Source organism: Gigantopelta aegis, chromosome 4, assembly GCF_016097555.1.
Source record: "Gigantopelta aegis isolate Gae_Host chromosome 4, Gae_host_genome, whole genome shotgun sequence".
NCBI classification, from domain to species: domain Eukaryota; kingdom Metazoa; phylum Mollusca; class Gastropoda; order Neomphalida; family Peltospiridae; genus Gigantopelta; species Gigantopelta aegis.
Window position 1 is genome coordinate 7,662,388 of NC_054702.1, and position 19,361 is coordinate 7,681,748.

General features: G+C 40.1%; 2 protein-coding genes across 2 annotated transcripts in view; one reads left to right on the top strand and one right to left on the bottom strand.

Moving 5' to 3' along the window:
• Nucleotides 1–7,880, bottom strand: part of LOC121372601 (small subunit processome component 20 homolog) — a 119,808-nt gene extending 111,928 nt beyond the window's left edge. The window contains exons 1-5 of the mRNA XM_041499014.1: nucleotides 7,749–7,880; nucleotides 4,409–4,489; nucleotides 3,983–4,049; nucleotides 465–526; nucleotides 51–121 (exon numbers count right to left, since the gene is read on the bottom strand). Coding sequence (XP_041354948.1) covers nucleotides 51–121; nucleotides 465–526; nucleotides 3,983–4,049; nucleotides 4,409–4,489; nucleotides 7,749–7,790 — 323 coding nt within the window. The 5' untranslated portion in view covers nucleotides 7,791–7,880. The remainder of the gene's footprint in view (nucleotides 1–50; nucleotides 122–464; nucleotides 527–3,982; nucleotides 4,050–4,408; nucleotides 4,490–7,748) is intronic.
• Nucleotides 7,881–15,746: 7,866 nt separating this feature from the next.
• On the top strand, nucleotides 15,747–16,753 carry LOC121372262 (extensin-like). Its single transcript, XM_041498553.1, has 2 exons — nucleotides 15,747–15,754; nucleotides 16,393–16,753. The coding sequence occupies exons 1-2, from the start codon at nucleotides 15,747–15,749 to the stop codon at nucleotides 16,751–16,753; spliced, it is 369 nt and encodes a 122-aa protein (XP_041354487.1).
• Nucleotides 16,754–19,361: the final 2,608 nt, after the last annotated feature.

The window sequence follows — 19,361 nt, forward strand, 5'->3', positions numbered from 1 at the left end:
TCATCTAGAAAGGTGTGTCATACAGTTAAACTGAAAGACCTCTGACTTACTCAAGAAGTGGCTCGTAGGCCAGTGTTCTGGCTACCTGAAGATGTTTCTTCAATGCTGCTACAATCTCATCCTGTAATGAATACACAACAATTTGTAAGGGCCAGGTAACATTTTATTATATCTTTATTACACTACAATTAGTTCATGTAGTAATGTAAAATTCATGATTTATTTATTACTAGTTGGAATTGGGTTTTTTAAATTCAATTTAACAACATGTTTTTTTTTAAACAGGCATGGAGATGAACATCCATTGGTGCAACTATGAACCAAGTTTCACTGTAGTAGGAACAAAGCTAAATTCTAAATTTAACACTGAGCTAAACACAAAAGTTGGCACCATCATTATAAACATGATACCTTTATATCGCTTTTCAACTTAGGGCGAGATAAAAAGTTGAAGTATTACACACCTCATGATGAACGAGCTGAGTAAATGTATTCACTTGTCCACTTATCTCCTGCTGAAACAATTCTGAAAACAAAATCGCATTATGTTACTCAATTTAAATGTGTGTTTGGACGAAACTAAACAAAGTGATAAATAAGTGAATAAAACAACTTAAGTTTCCATCAGGTTATCAAAAAGCTAGAGCACATGGATTTACTAATCATCGGCCATTGGATGACAAACATTTGGTAATTCTAACACACACACACACACACATATATAGAGGAGAAACCTGCTACATTTTTCCACTAGTAGCAAAGGATCTTTTATTTGCACTATCCCATAGGCAGGATATTATATACCACAGCCTTTGATATACCAGTTGTGGTGCACTGACTGGAACAAGAAATAGCCCAATGGGCCCACCGACAGGAATCTATCCTAGGCTGATTGCATATTATGTGAGCATGTTACCACTGGGCTATGTCCTGTTCCTAAGGTGATCAGTAAGATGAGTCCAGCAACAAACACTGCCACTGCAACTTGACGGTCAGTAGGATGAGTCCAGCAACAAACACTGCCACTGCAACTTGACGGTCAGTAAGATGAGTCCAGCAACAAACACTGCCACTGCAACTTGAGGGTCAGAGACCTGTACATTTGATGACAATCGCTATCAGATGAGATACTGGCCCAGACACAATCACTAGTAAAGATTCTGACACACAAACACTTGACCAGACTAGTTCATTTGTACAGAAGAATCATTATCAAACAATGCATGACGATCTTAAATGTTAAAGTTTGACAAAAGAACAATTTGCACATGACAAATTTTAATTAATTACTAATAACATCCATCACAACTTTTGATATATACTCTTCAAAAAAAGAAACGCAAAAGGGTACAAATGGGTTATAACTCCGATTTTATGTTTCCTACCGGTTCATGCTTTGTGAATATAAGGTCATTGCATGTCCCAAACACATTCCCACGGTTACATTCAATAAAACGCAGCTACTGTACAATAAAGTTCCAAAATGTGAATATTCGTAAAAACGCAGCCACGTGCAAACCATGTCACCACTGCACGTGCGTTGTCTGCATGTGCAACATGAACACCGACAGTATAAAAGTGCAGGGTGTTCGCTTGCCTGGCCTCTGTATCTGGCCGACAGTTGACAATCCAGGACATGCCACGTCTCAGTGAACCGCAGAGAAACAATGCCATCGGCCGACTAGACGCAGGCGAATCCAGAACAGCCGTTGCCAGGGCATTCCATGTGTCCCCAAGCACCATCTCCAGACTGTGGGACCGTTACCAGCAACATGGATCAACACGTGACCTCCCTAGATCCGGTCGACCACGGGTCACTACCCCCGGGCAGGACCGCTACATCCGGGTACGCCACCTTCGGGAACGATTGACTACTGCCACCTCCACAGCCGCAGCAATACCAGGTTTGCGCAGGATATCCGACTAGACCGTACGGAACCGCCTACGTGAGGTAGGAATTCGTGCCAGACGTCCAGTTCGAGGTGTCATCTTAACACCACAACACCGTCGACTCCGACTGCAGTGGTGCCAGATTCATCGACAATGACCTCAACTGCGATGGAGACAGGTGTGGTTCAGTGACGAGTCCCGATTTCTGCTCCGACGTCATGATGGAAGATGTCGCGTGTATAGGCGTCGTGGTGAACGTTATGCAGCAAACTGCGTGCAGGAAGTGGACAGATTCGGCGGGGGTAGTGTCATGGTGTGGGCAGCCATCTCACACACTGGCAGAACTGACCTGGTCCACGTGCAGGGCAACCTGAATGCACAGGGCTACATTGACCAGATCCTCCGGCCACACATCGTTCCAGTTATGGCCAACGCCAACGCAGTGTTCCAACATGACAACGCCAGGCCTCACACAGCACGTCTCACAACAGCTTTCCTACAGAACAACAACATTAATGTCCTTCCTTGGCCATCGATATCACCGGATTTGAACCCAATTGAGCATCTATGGGACAAGTTGGGCAGACACCTCCGACAGCGACAACCACAGCCCCAGACCCTGCCGGAGCTGGCAGCAGCCTTGCAGGCCGAGTGGGCCACCATCCCCCGGGACGTCATCCGTACTCTGGTTGCTTCAATGGGCAGGCGGTGCCAGGCAGTTGTCAACACACGCAGAGGCCACACCCGGTATTGACTCCAGATGACCTTGACCTTGGTGGTGTGTCCTATCACTTGCTCACAATGGACTAGAGTGAATTGTGAACAATCCTGCAACATTTGGTAATTATCGGACTCACCATTCAATAATTAAATCAATTATCCAAATGTTACGACAATGTGGTTTTGCGTTTCTTCTTTTGAAGAGTATATAATAAATTTCTACAATATTCTGCTCTGTATTTCCAAAATGGCCATGTCAGATGATTAAGTGGTAAAAGCAGTGAAATTGGTCTTATACTGGCTCGTTATAAGAATGATGGTATAAAATCAGTGAAATCTGTGTTGTAATGGCTTGTTATAATGATGATTGTATAAAATCAGTGAAATCTGTGTTGTAATGGCTTGTTGTAATGATGGTGGTGTAAAACCAGTGAAATCTGTGTTGTAATGATGGTGGTGTAAAACCAGTGAAATCTGTGTTGTAATGGCTTGTTGTAATGATGGTGGTGTAAAACCAGTGAAATCTGTGTTGTAATGGCTTGTTGTAATGATGGTGGTGTAAAGCCAGTGAAATCTGTGTTGTAATGGCTTGTTGTAATGATGGTGGTGTAAAACCAGTGAAATCTGTGTTGTAATGATGGTGGTGTAAAACCAGTGAAATCTGTGTTGTAATGGCTTGTTGTAATGATGGTGGTGTAAAGCCAGTGAAATCTGTGTTGTAATGGCTTGTTGTAATGATGGTGGTGTAAAGCCAGTGAAATCTGTGTTGTAATGATGGTGGTGTAAAACCAGTGAAATCTGTGTTGTAATGGCTTGTTGTAATGATGGTGGTGTAAAACCAGTGAAATCTGTGTTGTAATGGCTTGTTGTAATGATGGTGGTGTAAAACCAGTGAAATCTGTGTTGTAATGATGGTGGTGTAAAACCAGTGAAATCTGTGTTGTAATGGCTTGTTGTAATGATGGTGGTGTAAAGCCAGTGAAATCTGTGTTGTAATGGCTTGTTGTAATGATGGTGGTGTAAAGCCAGTGAAATCTGTGTTGTAATGATGGTGGTGTAAAACCAGTGAAATCTGTGTTGTAATGGCTTGTTGTAATGATGGTGGTGTAAAACCAGTGAAATCTGTGTTGTAATGGCTTGTTGTAATGATGGTGGTGTAAAACCAGTGAAATCTGTGTTGTAATGATGGTGGTGTAAAACCAGTGAAATCTGTGTTGTAATGGCTTGTTGTAATGATGGTGGTGTAAAACCAGTGAAATCTGTGTTGTGGATGACTTGTTATAAAACCAGTGAAATCCTTGTTGTGATGACTTGTTATAATGATTGTATAAAACCAGTGAAATCCTTGTCGAAATGCTCTGTACTTTCTTACTGAAGTGCTCTGTACAGTTAAGTTCTGACCACAAAGTGAGTGCTTCTCCAAAATATGTCTCTTGTTCCTACAAATAAACAAACACAGATGTAAATTACAACTAAAGGTACATACATGTGTAATATTACAAAGGTACAAGTACAGTGGAACCCCTCCAAATTGGACACTCACAGGACCAAGTAAAAAGTCTGGTTTTAAGGGGGGGTCAGTTTAGAGAGGTTCTCTTCTGTACTACTATTTAAAAAGAGACCATGAGGACATTATTTACATATCAAAAACTTGGCCAAAACATATTCTTTCTAGTGTGAGCCGTGGTTTTTTCTTATGGTAAAAGCGTATTAAAACAAATATTACATGTGTGATTCATATGCTTTTATTAACTCTGTTAGATATTGAACAATGTGGATAATAAAATTGTGTTCTCACCCCTTGAGTGTCATCATAGTGGCGTATTTTGTGAATCACATCAATATTCACAGCAGATATCCTTTCTGTAAAGGATTGAAACTGAAATACATAAACAAAAACAAATAAAATAAATGCCGACACATTTTATGGTTTTCTACTAAAAAGTTGCAACAAAACTAAACTATTACGTAATCACAATTTTTCTAAAATAATAAATACAATATAATAATGAAGCAAATTGTAGGGGTCTATAACTGAAGTGCAAAAAGCCATAACGTAAATCCTCCTCAGCTTATAGTAAAAACCATTTAAAACAAACTATATGAAAATTACCTCAAGTGAAACGGCATCAAATTGGACTAAACAGAACCAGGATGTATAATTGAAACCAGAATTAGTAAAATGTTGAAAGATGAATTAAAACAACAATTTTTATCATCCATGCTAAAAAAAACCCAGGGCACAATATTTCACGATAACCCTTGTTCTGTTTGCGTGTCGGTTACGCGAACAATTACAGTCTAACATTAAAAGTATCATACATCAGTAATGAAAGTCAAAATCAGTTGTTTTTAAATACATTTGAACCATCAATGTAGCACAGAACCGTAGTTCAAAAGTGTTAGGATTAGGCAGGCCTAACTCAACGGTTACGAGAATTATATTCATGTAACAGACTCCTGTTACCAAAGATTTGAAAATATTGTCCCCTGTTAACCTCATTTTTGGGGGCTTGGGGTGGGGGTCATGAGCATGTAGGGCAGATTCGCCTAATCATTGAAAGGGGCCGTTCAAATATTACGCAAAGTTATTTTTGTCAAAATTAGACACCCCACCTCTACCCAAAATGCTTCATAACACTAGACCATATACACCCCTAAATATTACATACTGCTTGGGAGACACACACACCCCTATACTATAATTTTAACATACTGTTTTGCGATTTTGGAAAGCACAGATACACACTTTCAACTTGATTGATAATCCTCATTGTATGTATATGTCTAGCTATAACTACATACGTAACATTGTCGCTGTGACAGAGTATTTAAGAAAAGAAGTTTAGTAATATATAACGAGCATTACATAACGCTGGTAAATACACAGCCCCTTTACATAACATTTGGACCTTCACCCACCCAAGGCGAGACGTAGCCCAGTGGTAAAGCGCTCGCTTGATGCATGGTCAGTTTGGGATATATCTCCGTCAGTGGGCCCATTGGGCTATTTCTCACTCCAGCCAGTGCACTACGACTGGTACATCAAAGGTTGTGGTATGAGCTATCCTGTCTATGGGATGGTCTATATACTGGGTATATATAAAAGATCCCTTGCTGCTAATCGAAAAGAGTAGCCCATGAAGTAGCGACAGCGGGTTTCCTCTCTCAATATATATGTGGTCCTTAACCATATAACCATAAATAAAAAATGTGTTCAGTGCATCATTAAATAAAACATTTCCTTCCTTCCTAATTAGGTATGAAGGACATGTTTACCTATTAGAAGTGTGTACTGTAAAGTTTTAGAAGTTGCTACAACCAACAGTCAGTGTTTCTGCCAGAAAGAAATTTTGGGGTATGGCGCTATGGAACTGAATGCAAGCACAGTCAACAGGGGCTATGGGGGCCTCCCCTAGAAAGAAAATGGGTTAAGTTTACGGTTAGGGTTAAGAAAATCATACAGTAATGATAAGAGTAATTAATTAAATCTGCAAAAACATTTGGGTATGGTGCTATACCTGTTTTACCCTTTGGCAGAAACCCTGATAGTTGATTGTCACATATAGCCAATTAAAGCATAGAGGCAATTGATTTAAGGCCCTTACATGACGCCAAACAACTTCCTTCAATATTTGAGTGGTCCGTAACCATATGTCTGACGCCATATAACCGTAAATAAAATTTAAAATGTGTCGAGTGTGTCGTTAAATAAAACATTTCCTTCCTTTAGAACTACCCACTCCATTAAGCATTATGTATGATACATATCACTGTATGTATGATACTATCACTGTATGTATCATACATATCACTGTATGTATCATACATATCACTGTATGTATCATACATAATCACTGTATGTATCATACATATCACTGTATGTATTATACATATCACTGTATGTATCATACTGTATTACACATCATTGTATGTATCATACATATCATTGTATGTATTATACTGTATTACATATCATTATATCTATCATACATATCATTGTATGTATCATACATATCATTGTATGTATTATACTGTATTACATATCATTATATCTATCATACATATCATTGTATGTATCATACTGTATTACATATCATTATATCTATCATACATAGCGATTTCCCTAGAAATTAGGCAAGGCACTTTTGGGGCATTGTCACCATTTTCGGGGCACTTTCTTTTCATTAAAAATACACAAAAATTAATTAAAATAAACATTAAAGTAATTTATGTGTTTGCTTTAATAAATGAATGGCAATAGATATAAAAGACATATTTTATTAACTAATAATACATTCTTGGGTGTTTTATGAAAGGCAATTTTAGAATTAATTACTGAAAAAGGCTTGTTTAATCTCAGGGCAGCATGGTGCTGATTAAGGCAAGATGGTGCTAGATTACTGAGGTATGGTGCTGCACCATGCTAAAACAATCTAGGGAAAACACTAATACATATCACTGTATGTATCATACATGTACATATCATTGTATGTATCATACATATCACTGTATGTATTATACATATCACTGTATGTATCATACATATCATTGTATGTATCATACTGTATTACGTATCATTGTATGTATTATTGATCCTACAAAAATGTCAAAATTGATCATTAAAATGTTAGCCCGAGTACTCCGACTGTAAGAGAGTTAGACAGACATTTGGACATGCCCGAGTACTCTGACTGTAAGAGAGCTAGATGGACAATAGGACATAAACACGCTCTCATTACAGTCAGAGACCAAGCTATGTATTTTTTTGGCAATTGCCGACAACCAAAAAGTTGTCAAAGAGTTGTAATGAGAGCGTATTTATGTCCAAATGTCCGTCTAGCTCTCTTACAGTCAGAGCACTCGGCTATTAAAATGTATACATAATACAGTTGTTTATAACCAATTTGTATCATATATGATAAAAATAACAGTGGGATCATAACATTTTGTTGGACCCCTTTTCTTGCCATATATTGTTGTGCTTTTGACCGACTTGATAAAGAGAAGATCGTTGCAAGTGTCTGTGTTGATGGCCACGAAATTCGGTTCTGAGTGGAATTACCACAATTTCACAAATGATACTAAAACACACTCAAATCACACAAAACGATTATACATCAACAAATATTTCTTACTCTATATGTATTTTCTGACTTGTGTTTCGACGATTTCCCCATTTTCACTTTTCTTACTGTCAAACTCGCCTAATGTTGAAAAAGTGAGATGTAAATAAATATGTTTCCTCCACGTGCGTACTGGAATCGTTTTGTCCTCGCTGTCTGTCCGCCCGAGTGATCTCGACCCGGGTTGTTTCGTCCCTGAAGTTGGGTCATTTCCTCTTTGAAATTGGTTACCCTGGGTCAAGCGACTGGTCATACCAGAGACGGGACTCAGAGTGAACATGCCTGAACCTAATGGATGTGGGTACGTAAAACGCGTTTGGATTTGGATATTGAAGTTGGGGCGTTTTGTCCCTGAAATTAAGTCCATACGGTTTATATGTGTCCCTTAAAATAAACATACAGAAGTATATCTCTAGTTTCTTTCAAATTCCTCTTTTCGTCAATTTTGTTCTTATTGAAATAAATTTGTACATAAATTTTATATATGGGTTATTATCAAATAAAGTCCTAAATTCAGGTTTGTACTTTCACAATCTGATTAAAATTCGCTCTACTGGTCTACCAGTAGATCTAACAGCATTGCGTGGACTCTCACGTCCAAGTGATATTGCATCAGGTCATGTCATAGGGTTTTACGTGCACATTCAGAACAAGCTGTTGTAGCGCACGCCTGTCCTGGGCACAAGAGCCGGCCTCGGCCGGTTCCTCCGTCCAGAACAGGAAAGGTGTGGGGGGGGAGGGAGAGAATAACAATTTAAATATCGACCAATTACATTTCGCCTTTCGGGAGCATACAAATTCTAAAAATATCGGGCGAGACTATTTATGCAATAGGCGAACTTGTTGATCTATTTCAACATTAAAAAAACAGGCGGAAAAGTGCAGTAATAAACTCTGGATTGTATACTAGTAGGCCTATAAACAGATTTTATGGTTATACCATGACGGATTTTTTTTTCCGTCTTGAAACGAGTTTTATATAAAATGTTATATTGAAATTAGTTTCCGGCATACGTCGTAATTCACCCGAATCGTTTTGTATTCTCGGAACCGGCGTGACGTCACACGGCCTAGTTACCGATCATCCGGTCATTGGGGGTGAAGCAAAGCCTTAGTGATTACTGGTTTACATAGAATAAAGTTATCATATTAACTTTTTACATGCCTTCCATATTGTCATTTATTTTCTGTAACTAACACATAGTTGCAATACGTCTTATGTGTATTATAACAGCTTGGGTTGCCATATAAGAGAAACGAACAACGGGAATCTGAATTAGTATAATCTATATTTAGTACCGATGTGTTTCCGTGTACTTTGAATGTCGAGGGCACAGGGTAGGTTGGGCAGAATATAATTTTTGTTGATGCAATTTTCAGGTAATGTTAATTAAAAAATTTTACAATTTTGAAATGATAAGATAATTATTAATATAATAATTATGATGAGGGCTACAAAATATATAATTTGTATTTATAATAAAATTTGTATGCATGATTCAGTTAATTATTTTTATGATTTAATAATTATTTTATTTCCAAATAATATGTAATAATTAAACAATGGCAAAGTTGTTACTTTACAACTTCAAAATTGCAATAGTATTATTGTCATATCTTATATAGATGTAATGGCAACAGTTATAATGTTCCACTGAATACATTCTTTTATTCTTAAAACAAAATAGTTTTTTGAAATAATGAAATGCTTTTGTTTTTACAGATTGCAAAATTACCACATGATGTTGCCCTTCCTTACCGGTTGAATGCAGGCAAAAAAAAAAAAGCAATAATAAAATATAGCCATCCTCAGACCTTGACATCTAGAGGGAGCAATATCTCTCTCTACTTGCCCATCACACCTGAGATTAGTTCCAGGAGAATAATATATAGTTCCCTTTGGCATGTGAATTTATATACATGTAGTATCAATATGGTAATATTTTAAATTGTCCCCCATAAACTACATTAGGGAGCAAATAATCAGTTCCCTCAGTTATTTTCATGTTGAGGTCTACAACCTAATAAAACATAAGTGTTACCTCGTTGAACAAACATGCAAATGTTTTAATAATAGGGTTTAACCTGGTATATTTAGTAATAAAACACAAAAACTTACCTGAGTAAATAATGGTTAATATATATATGTATAATATTGGTGTTGTTTTACATCTAGTCACAATGGATATTGCAGATATTTTCTTGTTCAGTCTTGTGCTGTATTGGAATTGTTATTGCAGTTCAATTTAAGTAATATCTACAAAACTAATTTTTAATAGTATACAGCTGGAGAAAGGAGGCAAATATGGTTGTTAATAAACTGATCTATATTGGTATGCCTTCTACTAGACTACACATATTTAACCTAAGTGCTTTTAACCCGGGTTAAATTACCTCATGTAGATACACTTATGTAGCATATTCAAGGAAAATATATGAATGAGATAGTTAAATGCTATATTCTCCATGTCGAACAGTGTTTTCAAAATGGAAAACAAATATCAGATATGGCAGTTGACCATTCATTTTATTGCAGGTAATTTCTAAAGCAGATTACACACACAAACACACACTGAACTGTAGAATACCATGAAACTACATATATATGTAAAAAGGTAAGTCCTCTAACTTGAACAAGCAAAATTTACAAATGTACCACAACCACCAAATTACATTGATCCACAATAAAATAGATTTTTAATGTATTTTTAGATTTATGTATATGTATGTGTAGTGTTTTCCCTAGCTTGTTTTAGCATGGTGCAGCACCATGCCTCAATAGTCTTGCACCATCTTGCCTTAATCGGCACCATGCTGCCCTGAGATTAAATGAGCCTTTTTCACTAATTAATTCTAAAATTGCCTTTATAAAACACCCAAAAAGGTATTATTAATTAATAAAATATGCCTTTTACATCTTTTGCCATTCATTTATTAAAGCAAGCACATAAATTACATTAATGTTTATTTCAATTAATTTTTGTGTATTTTTAATGAAAAAAAGTGCCCCAAAAATGGTGAAAATGTCCCAAAAGTGTTTGGTTTACCATGCCTTGACAAATTTCTAGGGAAATCACTAATGTGTGTGTGTGTATATGTATATATATATATATACTCTTCAAAAGAAGAAACGCAAAACCACATTGTCGTAACATTTGGAGAATTGATTTAATTATTGAATGGCGAGTCCGATAATTACCAAATGTTGCAGGATTGTTCACAATTCACTCTAGTCCATTGTAAGTGATAGGACACACCACCAAGGTCAAGGTTATCTGGAGTCAATACTGGGTGTGGCCTCCGCGTGTGTTGACAACTGCCTGGCACCGCCTGCCCATTGAAGCAACCAGAGTACGGATGACGTCCCGGGGGATGGTGGCCCACTCGGCCTGCAAGGCTGCTGCCAGCTCGGGCAGGGTCTGGGGCTGTGGTTGTCGCTGTCGGAGGCGTCGGTCCAACTCGTCCCATAGATTTTCAATTGGGTTCAAATCCGGTGATATCGATGGCCAAGGAAGGACATTAATGTTGTTGTTCTGTAGGAAAGCCGTTGTGAGACGTGCTGTGTGAGGCCTGGCGTTGTCATGTTGGAACAATGCGTTGGCGTTGGCCATAACTGGAACGATGTGTGGCCGGAGGATCTGGTCAATGTAGCCCTGTGCATTCAGGTTGCCCTGCACGTGGACCAGGTCAGTTCTGCCAGTGTGTGAGATGGCTGCCCACACCATGACACTACTCCCGCCGAATCTGTCCACTTCCTGCACGCAGTTTGCCGCATAACGTTCACCACGACGCCTATACACGCGACATCTTCCATCATGACGTCGGAGCAGAAATCGGGACTCGTCACTGAACCACACCTGTCTCCATTGCAGTTGAGGCCATTGTCGATGAATCTGGCACCACTGCAGTCGGAGTCGACGGTGTTGTGGTGTTAAGATGACACCTCGAACTGGACGTCTGGCACGAATTCCTACCTCACGTAGGCGGTTCCGTACGGTCTGGTCGGATATCCTGCGCAAACCTGGTATTGCTGCGGCTGTGGAGGTGGCAGTAATCAATCGTTCCCGAAGGTGGCGTTCCCGGATGTAGCGGTCCTGCAAGGGGGTAGTGACCCGTGGTCGACCGGATCTAGGGAGGTCACGTGTTGATCCATGTTGCTGGTAATGGTCCCACAGTCTGGAGATGGTGCTTGGGGACACATGGAATGCCCTGGCAACGGCTGTTCTGGATTCGCCTGCATCTAGTCGGCCGATGGCATTGTTTCTCTGCGGTTCACTGAGACGTGGCATGTCCTGGATTGTCAACTGTCGGCCAGATACAGAGGCCAGGCAAGCGAACACCCTGCACTTTTATACTGTCGGTGTTCATGTTACACGTGCAGACAACGCACGTGCAGTGGTGAGATGGTTTGCACGTGGCTGCGTTTTTGCGAATATTCACATTTTGGAACTTTATTGTACAGTAGCTGCGTTTTATCGAATGTAACCGTGGGAATGTGTTTGGGACATGCAATGACCTTATATTCACAAAGCATGAACCGGTAGGAAACATAAAATCGGAGTTATAACCCATTTGTACCCTTTTGCGTTTCTTTTTTTGAAGAGTATATATATATATATATATATATATATATATATATATATATATATATATATGTGTGTGTGTATATATATATATATATATATATATTGTATGTATGTATGTATGTATATATATATACTACTCAAAAGAATTTAAGGGTCAGACGATATTTTCGACATTATTTTCTGAATGTCAATTATATTAGCTAGACCATAATGTCACGCATGGTATTGTTCCATTTTGACGAAAGTGGGTCTAAGCAACCCATAAATGAATTAAAATCCACTGTCATTGACACTGTCGACTAGTTCTAATGGCGAAAACATGCTTACATTTGCACGTAAATTAGGGCGAAAGCGAAAGGTCTCTTAAGTGCCCATAACTTGCTTTTTTACAAAGCGCTTCATTTGCACGCTTTGCACGTGTATTCCATGTTCCCAATGCTGAATTTCCGTATAATTGGAGCTTGCGTTCGTGTACGGTGCACACTCCAAATTCGACAAGGGTACGACTTCAACTGACTATCGAAGATCGAGGAAGGGCTATTGCTTGGCTTCAGGATGGCAATAAGCAAAGAAATGTTGCTCTGAGACTTGGTGTCAGTCAGAGTGTCGTTGGCCGACTGTGGCAACGGTACCAAGCAACGAATTCTGTTCGAAATCGTCCATGTTCGGGAAGACCCCGAAGCACTACAAATAGAGGACCGCTACATCACCAATATGGCTCTACGTCAACGCACAACCACTGCACGCCGATTACGTGACAATCTGCGGACTGCGACTGGAACTCGAGTGTCTGATCAAACCATACGCAATCGTCTGAGAGCCAATAATCTACGCTGCCGTCGTCAGGCTGTTCGACCACCACTCCTACCACGTCACAGAACGGCCAGACGTCACTAGTGCACGCTTCATCTGCGGTGGCAACGTGTTCAGTGGGGTCGAGTGATGTTCACTGATGAGTACAGGTTTAGTCTCCAGTTCAACGAGGGTCGGGTTCGTGTCTACAGACGTCCTGGGGAGCGCTTCGCTGACGTTAACGTTAGACAACGTCACCGGTTCGGTGGTGGCAGCGTCATGGTGTGGGGCGGCATCTCTATCCACCACAGGACACCCCCCCCCCCCCCCCCCCCCCATATGTGGTGGATGGCAATCTGAATGGAATCCGCTATCTGAATGAGATTATCCGGCCGTTGGTTCTCCCAGGCCTTCAGCAGATTGGCGGCGGGGCAGTTCTGCAGGATGACAATGCCAGACCCCACCGCGCCAGGGTGGTAACGGACTTTCTCAGACAACAAGGTATCGCCAGGATGGATTGGCCAGCATATTCGCCTGACTTGGCCCCAGTAGAGCACGCCTGGGACGAATTAGGCAGGAGAGTTCGGGATAACCATGCCCCTCCGGCCAACCTTCATGATCTGGGTCAACTTCTTATGGCAGAGTGGCAGGCCATTCCCCAAGAGTTCTTCAGACGTCTGATCAACAGCATGAGGCAACGATGTGTCGAGTGTATTCGCGCCAGGGGTGGATTCACACACTATTAAACGAATGTTCTAATGTGTAAAATCCATGTTTGACAACCTTCAACTTTGACAGCATGTCATGTGACTTTCTTGTATACAGTGACGTTTATTTGTGGTTTTTTGTAAATATGGAACAATAAATAAAAAATTTGGTGTAGTTTACATCATCAATCTAATACACTCTGAAACTTATTTGGTTATAAATTTTTGACCCTTAAATTCTTTTGAGTAGTATATATACACACACACACACACATTAGTGATTTCCCTAGAAATTTGGCATATATATATATATATACTGAAACAAAGGCACACACACATTATTTACCCTCCGCACCAAAGTAAATACTAAACACACGGGGTGGGGGGGGGGGGGACGACCTATATTTTCTTACTGCAGGCCTGCTACAGACACATTTGTAAAAAAACAAATAATAAAGTTTTAAACAAGAATTTAGGCCTATATTATAATTATTATATGTGTAATTTAGTAGTATAAACTTTTATTTTAAAATTAAAAAATAAATAAATAAGATGTAGTAGCTGTGGTATGGCAAAATAAATACAAGTATAGATAATATCCAAGCAACTAAGATTAAATGAAAATTAAAGACTACACAAATTTAATGATAAAGGAATATACTCTATTCAAGAACTGGATGCATCGTTTTGTTGGGGGGTTTTCATGGAAGATGATGGAATTGTGTATTTTATTTACAGTATAATGTGGGATTTTTATCACTGCACATGCTTTAACCATTTTGTTTGCTAAATTAATAACTGTTGGTGTCAACAAGCAACAACATTAAAGTCAACGTAGTCACATTCTATGAGGGAAGCCATGGAATTCCATCAGGTTTGTTGTTTTAATGACCCTACCCATAACGTCATCTTATAGTTTATGCAGCCAACTGCACAACATGTGTTAGGCATCGTGATCGTTAACTGTTGTAAATGATCGACCAAAGTTGCCTCATTTCACTATCAAACCATACGTAACTAAGGAGAAGCTTCACCGCGTCACGTGATAAACGATGGCGGCCAGGGGTCGAAGTACCCGTATGTTCGGTTCCGAGAATAGGCCTACCATCTGTAAAATCTCGAATGTTTTTAAATTCTTTTCAAATCACTAGCATGATTTTGCAAGTAAGGTTTTGATTGGTCGAATGAAAGGTCAACTGGACATGAGCTCCAACGAGGTGCTGTTAGATCTACATGTAATAATAATCAGTGGAGCTAATTTTAATTAGATTGGACCAATTGCACTTCGCCTTTTATTACGTTATTCGGGAGCTTGCAAATTCTAAAAATATCGGGAGAGACTATTTATGCAATAGGCGAACTAGTTGGTCTATTTCAACATTAAAAAAACAGGGAGAAAAGTGCAGTAATAAACTCTGGATTGTATATTAGTAGGCCTATAAACAGATTTTATGGGTATACCATCACGGATTTATTTTTATTTTTTTCCGTCTTGAAACGAATTTTATATAAAATGTTATATTGAAATTAGTTTCCGGCATACGTCGTAATTCATCCGAATCATTTCGTATAGGCCTACCATCGGTATAATCCCGAATGTTTTCAAATTCTTTTCAAATCACTGGCATGATTTTGCAAGTAAGGTTTTGATTGGTCGAATGAAAGGTCAACTGGACATGAGCTTCAACGGGGTGCTGTTAGATCCACATGTAATAGTAATCAGTGGAGCTAATTTTAATTAGATTGGACCAATTGCACTTCGCCTTTTATTGCGTTATTCGAGCGCTTATAAATTCTAAAAATATCGGGAGAGACTATTTATGCAATAGGCGAACTTGTTGGTCTATTTCAACATTAAAAAAACAGGGGGGAAAGTGCAGTAATAAACTCTGGATTGTATACCGGTATAAACAGATTTTATGGCTATGTGGAAGTATGTGGTATTTGTTTTAGTTAGGATTTGTATTTAATGTTTTATTTGCAGATATTGCCTGCTATCAGCTTTTGTAATTAATGTATGTTTTTATTTACAGCTTGCCTGCTGTCAGCCTATTGGGTAACTAATGTTTTATTTTATCCTTAGTCAGGTTATGTCAAACAATAGGCTGGTAACTTGTAATTGTGGTAATCGTTTCTTTCAGCTTACACTGTACTAACGCACGTTACTTGCCTTGCATGTTAACTATTGTTCTCAAACTCTTCTCCCAAGCCCATCAGGGAATAAAACAACTTGTCTCTTCTTTTCAAATCACTGGATTCCCCATTCGATTCTTGCATTCATTCGATTCTTGCATTCCAATCTATTTTCGCGATGATGACGGACGTTAGCCCTTGCTCTCTCGATCTGCCCCCCCCCCCCCCCCCCCCCCACCTGGGGGGACTGATGAAGACGTATGGAATGATGCTAGAATACCGGGTCTCGTACACCGGGTCACGGGCAACCGTGACCTTGGTGTACGGAGACCGGATTCAGAAGAAAGGAAGGTGGAGGAAGAGGAGACGTGTGCCAGCGGCGGAGCAGGGGGGGTCAAAACCGGTGGCTAAACCGCCGGCGGCGACTCCTTCTGTTAGACCGCCGAACACCGCTCACCAGAGGAAGACGACCCAGATAGAAGAGGTTCCGGCCCCGGCTGTCTCGGCTACCGTCCCCTTGGAAGAAGACGAATTGGACGAGCCTGACACAGCCATCTGTGTCACCCCGTCCAATCGGCCTCCTGCACCTACTCCTACTCAAGCGCTTCTGGACGTGTCGCCGATCCTGTCAACGACACCCGTTGAGGCGCAGGCCCGGAAGGAGCCAGTTGTGAAGAGGAGGAAGGCGAACACTCCCCCGAGTGCAACTCCACCCAAGCCAACTCGCCCCTCTGAACCGCCGCAGCCGGAGACAGAACCAGAGGGGTGGTGGCCACTGCAGGCCGGCCGTCTCCAATAGCGTTACCAACAGCTGGTGAAGACCAATCTCACAGATGTACGCCTCCTGATTAGCCGCCCTAAGGAGCAGTCCTATCAACCTCTACCCGACGGACTAACGAGGGGGAATTCGCGGTGCACCGGCTCAAGATGCGGGAGGGACAAAACGCAGTGTGCGTAACCATCCGCCGGAACGGAAGATTTAATCAAGGTCTGCTACTATCGGAGATGGACAACCCGACATTACATCGTGTCCTAAAAACCGTCGCGGGTCCGCATTACCGTCCAATCACTAAGTCGCTAGCAGACTCCGATTACCGGCAGTTCCTCCCGCACCTTGACATCAACGACTACATCGGATCCCCCTAGATACCAACCTTTACCTCCGTGAGTACTAACCTCTTTTATTGGGCTAGTTAGACTTTAAACGTTTCGAAAGCAGTTCACAATTCTTTTGTTTAATTTTTTATAAGTAGTCTAACGCATTTTATTTTGGCGCCCGTTCAATTGCTCAAAATCACCTTAAAAACCTTTTGGCTGAGCAGTCTTAACTATTTTGGGTTAAATTTTAGAGTCCGGACATGTTTTGGATGCAGTTACTCTTTGTAGACTTAGGTAAAATACAGGCTTCACCGAGGAATCGAAATTCAGCCAATCAGAGCACGGCTCCCACTCGGTGTACTTCAAGTTTACGAAGTGTCTGCTATTTGGTCCGCGCTCGCGTTGACCTTACTAAATGGCTTTATTCCAAATTCCGCCCACCTCAAACTTACCCCCCCCCCCCCCCTCCTGCTCCGGAGTTAGTCACTGGCGAAGTCAGAGGCTAAATCCGTGGTGGGCGTGCCTGAACCTTCGTGGATAGGGGCACGTAAAAAGAGTTGCCCGTTGCCCGCTGGATTCCCAGTCTCGAGCTCCACGCGGTAAGACGTGTTTGTTTCGCTTGTGCACACTGCACGTGCTTTCGTGTGCTCGACTTGGGGGTCCTTCATTTCGTTGTTTTTGTCAGCAAAATGAGTTTTCTACTGGGATGTACACCTTCAAAGTCTATCGACTGTCAATCTAGGCGTTTTCTTGACGGGATGCAACCCATCTCGTCCTTTTAAGCTGTGCACCCAAACGGCCCAATGTAATTAAAATTAGCTCCACTATTACATGTGGATCTAACACCAGCCAGTTGGAGCTCATGTCCACCAATTTAAACCTTACTTGCAGAATCCTGCCAGTGATTTAAAACTAACAACACTGCGTAGACCCCAATGTCCAATTAACATTTCGTCTGTAAATAATAATTTAAATATTGACCAATCACACTTCGCCTTTTATAACGTTATTTGCGAGCATACAAATTCTAAAAATATCGGGCGTCTATTTTAGTGGCCGCAGTACAGCGAACCATACCAATACGTACGGGGTGGGTTATCAGTCTTCAATTTTACATTAAAAATTATTTATTTATTTATTAAAAAAAAAAAACTAAATCAGTCTTCAGTTTTACATTATATAAAATAAAACATGTTTTAAGGCATTCGTAATTCACACGAAACATGTCGTATACACTCAGGATAATTCGGAATGTTTTCAAATTATTTTTAAATCACTGGCAGGATTCTGCAAGTAAGGTTTTGATTGGTGGACATGAGCTCCAACTGGCTGGTGTTAGATCCGCATGTAATAGTGGAGCTAATTTTAATTAGATTGCCAAACGGCCTTAAAGCCGCACACCCTAGTTCCATCCAGCGAAAATAAATTATAATTTGGTTAATCTACAAACCTGTAACACACTTAGATCACGTTTTTATCAAATGGAGTGAAAAAGCAGGTTTTATATCGATAAATACCATGGGAATCCCCATGTCCCAATTGCTTGAAATAATTTTGAAAGTTAGTATTCTGATGTCACCGGTAGATGTCGCTCGAAGCACAATGCCTACGTCACGACAAATTTCACAGACTTGGGGTGCGTTCGTTTCACCTCACCTGGACATGTTCCAACTGTTCTGTCCTGGTTGTATCCCCTCTCCAGATATTGTAAGACTTAGCAAAATTATTGGTTTTAAGGGTTTGTAACGTTTTGTATTGAGACACTTGCTTGTCTGAACTTTATTGTTACTGAAAATATTCACGAACTGTGAAGAAAAATCTCACAAATGAACAACAACAAATCGGATGTTGATTGCGCGAACCGTGCACGAGAAAACAAACCGAACCAAAATGATAACGGTCACGTGGTATACCAACATCTGTGACGTTTACACAGGACGATTCCCTCTAAAAATAGATTGGACCTCGCTTGCTTAACGGTTTTTTCTCAATAGCACGCCTTATGAAAAAATGCAAAAAAAATGCATTTCGTGGTTTTACAAACAGGATTACCAAAAAGCACTTCAGGTGAATGGAAATGTGTATTCTAAATAATAAAATGTAAGTAAAGTGCAATTTTATTTGTGAAAAATGGGGTTTAATAGCGAAAAACAACGCCGTAATGGTTAACAAATAACCGTGACTAGGGTGTGCCCCTTTATTAAATAGTCCGATCTTCTCTTCTTTCTCTTATTTAATTTTGGACTGTCCTAAAATGCTCCAAATTATATAAATATAATACGTTCACACTTAATACGTTGTTAGCATTA